General features: G+C 30.7%; 1 protein-coding gene across 2 annotated transcripts; it reads left to right on the forward strand.

Moving 5' to 3' along the window:
- Positions 1 to 1,041: 1,041 nt before the first annotated feature.
- Positions 1,042 to 5,713, forward strand: LOC114287949 (zinc transporter 5). Of its 2 annotated transcripts, XM_028231411.2 has the most exons (3): positions 1,042 to 1,947; positions 3,210 to 3,359; positions 5,279 to 5,713. In XM_028231411.2, the coding sequence occupies exons 1-3, from the start codon at positions 1,354 to 1,356 to the stop codon at positions 5,588 to 5,590; spliced, it is 1,056 nt and encodes a 351-aa protein (XP_028087212.2). In that variant the 5' UTR covers positions 1,042 to 1,353; the 3' UTR covers positions 5,591 to 5,713. The 2 variants fall into 2 exon arrangements, with proteins under 2 accessions (XP_028087212.2, XP_028087213.1); XM_028231412.2 differs by lacking the exon at positions 3,210 to 3,359 and having other exon boundaries at positions 1,259 to 1,947.
- Positions 5,714 to 6,209: the final 496 nt, after the last annotated feature.

Genomic DNA, 6,209 nt, shown 5'->3' on the forward strand with positions numbered 1-6,209 from the left:
GCTTTGAAGTGAATGTTTAAAAAGATATGATAACATTATTTTGTATTTATACGATTAACATATGATTGACGAAAATGAAATTATGTGTTATATGAATTAAAATATGTAGGGAGCACAAGGAAATTATTTCAAACTTGTGAGACGCAATGTATTTCTTTTTCTTTTTTTTCTTCTTCTTTTCTTTTTTTTTTTTTTTAAAAAAAAAAATCTTTTAAGAAAAAGAAAAGAAAAGAAAAAGGGTCATGTTCTATTTTAAACGGAAGTCGAAATCATCTCTCCTACTCTATGTTTCATTATCTGTTCTATATCTATCACATGATATCAAAATCAATGACTTTAAAAAATATAAAATAGACAATGATATACAGAGTGGTAGTTCTTGTCGGTACGCTCCTCCTCTCCCTCTCTTTTTATGTAATTAAATATATACATATTAAATACATATATTGGCCATAGCTATAGTGGCTGTTTTCAGTTCTTATAATTATTAATAGAGCCATGCAAATAGCACAAAAACAAAAACAAAAACTATTCTTTCACCTTTCCTTGTGAGTAGCTCTATTCATTCTTACTTTTTCAATGCTACATACAGCTAAGTTCCTTGCCTACCAATTGAAATAAAAATCACGTCTGTATCAATTGATTACTGATATATATTGATTCATAGTCGATTTATGAGCTTGATTCACATTTGATAAATCATCCAATTCCCGATATTTAGAGGCTGTTTAGCATGAAAGATTTTGACTAAAATAGCTAATAAAGACAATCAAAAAAAAAAAAAAAACTAAAATAATCAATTGGACAAAATGTTACATCTTACACATCAATCAATCACTTCTTTTTTTTTTCTTCACAACCATCTATTCAACTACAAAAAAAAAAAAAAAAAAAAAAAAAAAAAAAAATCACAAATTATCTCAAACACAACTTTTTTCATCTCATAAAATAACTAAAAAGCTAACTAAAATAGCCAATTGATTCATAATTGATAAATTGATCAATTCCTAATAAATTTTGATTCATAACTGGTTTACAGTTGATGGTTCAAAGCTGATACGCCGTGTTCAATTTGTTATAAAACATTTTTTTTGTGGCTAGTAATTTTTAAAAATTCATGACCCCGATACCCAATTTCTGACACTAATCACTCTATACTCTCAATACTATTATGTCGCAATCAATACTCTATACTCACAATATTATGTTGCAATCAATATTTATTACATCTCCTGATACCTCTAATTAAAACCATGATCTCTCTCTATACACATAAATATGTACGACACTTAAATACATCTTCACATATTCTTTTTTCCTTCAAGTACCAACCATCTCTCTCTCTCTTAAAGCATGAACAAGCTTCAGCCATACGCATACAAAACCCTAACCCTTCTCCTATACCTCCATCTTCTCTTCCCACCCATCTCAGTCCATGCAAAGTGCACATGTGAAGCTGAATACAAGGACCAAAACAAACAAGAGGCACTCAAATACAAACTAGTTTCCATAGCTTCAATTCTAGTTGCCAGTGCACTTGGAGTTTCCATGCCTTTGCTGCTAAAAAATGTCTCAGCATTGAAACCTCACAGTGCACTTCACTTCCTCATCAAGGCCTTTGCTGCCGGTGTGATCTTAGCCACCGGTTTCATTCACATCCTTCCCGATGCCTTCAACAGCCTAACGAGTCCGTGCCTCAGTGAAAATCCATGGCAGGGCTTTCCATTTGCAGGGTTTATTGCTATGATGTCGGCAATTGGGACTTTGATGATGGAAGCTTTTGCCACTGGGTATCATAAGAGGGCGGAGCTGAGAAAGGCTCAGCCTGTGAATGGCGATGAGGAGAGCGATGGAGGAGGTGGCCCTGGCCATGTTCATGGGCCCGCTGCCATCATGTTGCAGCGATCAGATTCGTCAGATCTTTTTCGGAATCGAGTCATATCTCAGGTAGCGTTGGTTCTAAATTTTTTTCCTCAGTGATAGTTGGTTATTCCTCTTGCTTCTATCCGCGATTATTTTAAATATCTAAAGAAGTATCTGTATCTGTTGTGGCATGTATTGACAATATTGAGTTATACGTATTGGAAATCAGGTGTCGTTATCGTAATTTTTTTCAAAAACTCTAGAGTAAAAAGAACTTTATAGTAGTTGAACCAGCCATACAAATTGTGAATTAGCTATATATTAGGAATCAAAGTGTCACGATCATCAATTTTAAACTGATAAGTATCAGAAATTTGACAATACACATATTTTTATTCTAATCAATAAACATGTTTTCTTTTAAAAAGTACCTCCTGTTACCTTTTTTCTTTTATGCCAATTAGGTTCTATTGTTTCAGCTTTGAATTTACTTCTTTTTTTGGTTGATACTTACATCACCAATCAAATGGAATAACCTTCTTTTTTTTTAAGCAAAGGAGATATTAAGAACATTTTTGTGGGGTTGCTGTTTCTTCTATTGGTTTATTAGAATTCTACTTGCCAATAATTGCTTTTTGCTGTTACATGGGATTTGCACATTTTTCCTTATCCTTTGTTTCAGTTAACTTAAATTTTATCAAAAGAAGAAAGTGAAAAAGCGGATTTAGATCTTTATTTTGTTATTTTGGTTGCTATAAGTTCATGATCTGTTTATCAAATTCGTAGTTCAATAGCAGAAAAGTTCTAGAGCTATAATTAAATAGCAAATTAGTTGCACTTAGGTTGGTTTTGGAAATTGCTTTTTTTAGTAACTTTTTTTATTTTACGAAAAGACGTATAAAAAAAGTAAAGAGAATTGGTTGACTTTTTGTATTGGTTTTTTGGCTATGTTTCCAAACATATCCTTAATATCTTTACACTTCTATTAAATTTTCACTCTATTTTTTATTTATGATAGTAAAATTCTTGTACTTTAAAAGGTTGGTTTGGGAAGTGATTTTTTTAGTGCCTTTTTGGTTAAAATATGAGGTAAAAAAATTGAAATGTTTGGGAGATGTTTTTTGACTTTTTTCAGAAAAATGTGCAAAAAATAAAGAGAATAGAAAGAAATTTTTGAGTTTTTTGTATGATTTTTTGATCTTTTTAGTAAATAGTCAAACACAGCAGAAAGATTGATTACTATGTTATAAGAAAGCATAATAGGCTAAATTCAACCTCTTGATGAGAAATTGAATTTACTTTTAGACTGCTGATATAATCTTCAATTCATATATATATATATATAGGTTTTGGAGTTGGGAATTGTAGTTCATTCAGTGGTTATTGGGATATCCATGGGGGCTAATCAAAGTCCAAAAACAATCAAACCCCTCATTGCAGCTTTGAGTTTCCATCAATTCTTTGAGGGCTTGGGACTTGGTGGATGTATTTCTCAGGTACTTACAAATTTCGTCAATTACTCTCCTTTTTATTCCAATTTCCTTTCTTGTCTTAATAAAGAATGATGATATACACATAAAATATATATATATATATATATATATATTTTATATGGGTCATGATAAATTTCTTTGGTGTCCTAGAAAGGGCAATAGGGCAGGCCACTGGGTTGCTTCTGCTTGTTTTCACAATCTCTACCCACTAATTGGGTTGCCCAACCACCTATAGGTCTTGTTAGGTGCTTATCTTCCACTTCTATGTAGTTGTTGCGGTGTTTTTCTCGATCAGAAAAAAAAAATGATACACATCTATTTTGATTACGACACAATGTGTGTGAAATTACAATGTAATTTACTCGAAATTACGATTAAAAACAAACTGGAGCATAATTTTGGATTGTGACACATTGAATAACTTATAGAACTATTGGAGTTACGAGATAATATGATTGAAACATAATTTCGAACATATCTTATTGTAACTGATGCTCCCTAGAAGCTTAAGGTTTAATTGTTGATAATTAATTCAATTAAAAGCTTAAGTTGATAAACAAAAGTAATTTTATTAATTAAATTCTCAATAGCTTATAAGGGAGTCTTATACTAGTTCAAAACTATATGAAATTGGTTGAATTAGATTACAAAGAATCTAGTTAGCGAGATGCTTATAAACAAAAATCTTTAGTGGTAATTCTTTTACATTTAGTTAATAGATTGTTTCTTTTTGCCAATAAAGGAGAAATAAAAAGTATTTTTTAATTTTTTGGCATAGCCAATGTTTGGTGTTTGGTGTTAAGTTCTTCTTAACTTTTTTTTTTTTTTTTTTTTTTTTTTTTTTTTTTTTTTTTTTTTTTTTTAATCTTTAATATCGTGAGGCCGAGAGGTTGGTTAGATGGTTGTGAGTAGCAGTAGTAGAGATAGTCTGTACTATCTCGAATCTCTCTCGATTTCTGTCGTCTTTCTGTACCTTTAATTTCATGTTTTTTAATGAAATTTTTCTTTGCTGATCAAAAAAAAAAGGTTGAGGATAGGGCCTTTGATCAATAACACATTCATTGGATTTAGAAAATATGGATGTCATCTGTAAAAGACAGAAAATAAAAAAGATATGGTGCTGATATTTTTATAATTAAATGTTATTCTAATAGATATTTTTATTTTAAAATGATAAATTTAATAATCACATCATTTAATATATAATTTTACATTATATTTTGTTAGTATATTACAATGAGTGAAAAAATTGATTGGCTTATATTGCATCTTCGCTATTTACAAGTTTTGCCAGCATCTGAACAAATTAGGGCCAGCTTCAAAACTCCCCCAACTACCATTCCTAATTAATAGCAAATTGTAGGGAGTAAAAAGAGAGAGAATTGCAAAGTAAAATATATATAATAATTATAAAAACATGGAGATGTAAGCGATTATGTGTGTGCACCAGATCACAGATTTACTTGTACTTCAATATTTTTGCAATTTTTTAAAGTTCTCGTTATTGATTTGCAACTTCCCTAAAAATGAGTATCTTCTATAGTTTTGTAAATCGTTAAAAAAAAAAAAAAGTTTTGTAAACAATTTTCTATTTTCTATTACCTGTTACATCCCCGCCACCACCTCCGATAACCACCTTTGGCCACCAACAACCCTCTTCTACCATTGTTGTGGACAACTGACTACCATCGGTAGCTAGCTACAACGGTGACTCCATGAATTTTTATAAATGGGATCACACTACAGGTTTAAGTTGCACAATTCTGTAAGGAAAAAAAAAAATCTTTCAAAATAAACAATATTTACTTTATTTGATTTTGATTTTGATTTTGAGTTTTCAAAAATAGTTCAAGTTTTTTTTTTTTTTTTGTGTTTGCTCTATTTATATGTCTGCATATTAATTTCACTGATGAATTGTTCAGGCAAAATACAAGTCTCGAGCTATCACAATTATGGTACTTTTCTTCTCTCTCACCACTCCAGCGGGGATTGCCATTGGCATCGGAATATCAAACATTTATAATGAGTATAGCCCAACTTCACTCATTGTGGAAGGGGTTCTAAATTCGGCATCGGCCGGGATCTTGATCTACATGGCTCTTGTTGATCTTCTTGCAGCTGATTTCATGAACCCTAATTTGCAAACCAATGTTAGGCTCCAACTAGGATCCAATCTTGCACTTCTTTTGGGTGCTTCTTGTATGTCACTAATGGCCGAATGGGGAGGGGCATAGCTTTATTTTTTTTGGGGCCTTAGTTGCAATGTAACCTAACAATTCTCATTTCAAGGCCTTGATGCTAAGTTCTTACTTAGCCCATACGGACTATATATATTATATATGATTTAACCTATAAAATAGCTCCCAATTTTTGGCCCAGAGTAACTCAACCCCAAGTAAAAAAGGTGGAACCACTTTTGCACAAAACATTGGATTTGGCCTTTGATCCAAAATTATTCACTGTCATATATTGTGAGTCAACCCACATGCGTAATTCTTGTCAAAAATGCTAACAAATATTATCAATTGAATTAAATTAAGACAAAATATTTATAAAAAAAATTTAATAAGTAAAATCAACTCAATTAAAACAGGAGAATCTAGTTTTTATCTGTTATTAATTGAATTAAATTGAGGCAAAATATTTTTTAAAAAAATAATGAGTAAAATTGAATCAACTAAAACAAGAGAATCTAATTTTTATCTGTTATTAATTGGATTAAATTAAGGCAAAATATTTTTTAAAAAAAAATAATGAGTAAAATTGAATCAACTAAAACAAGAGAATCTAGTTTTTATCCATTATCCACGGGCGTTTTGTGATTTTTTGAAATTATTTCTAATTTTTTTGTTT

The sequence above is a fragment of the Camellia sinensis genome, chromosome 9 (assembly GCF_055761805.1).
Source record: "Camellia sinensis isolate YWXY chromosome 9, ASM5576180v1, whole genome shotgun sequence".
Lineage (NCBI taxonomy): Eukaryota > Viridiplantae > Streptophyta > Magnoliopsida > Ericales > Theaceae > Camellia > Camellia sinensis.

Coding starts and splice junctions, on each gene's coding strand:
- LOC114287949 (XM_028231411.2), top strand. CDS start 1,354: ATGAACAAGCTTCAGCCATACGCATACAAAACCCTAACCCTTCTCCTA. Junction 1,948..3,209: donor GGAATCGAGTCATATCTCAG/GTAGCGTTGGTT, acceptor ATATATATATAG/GTTTTGGAGTTGGGAATTGT. Junction 3,360..5,278: donor TTGGTGGATGTATTTCTCAG/GTACTTACAAAT, acceptor TGAATTGTTCAG/GCAAAATACAAGTCTCGAGC.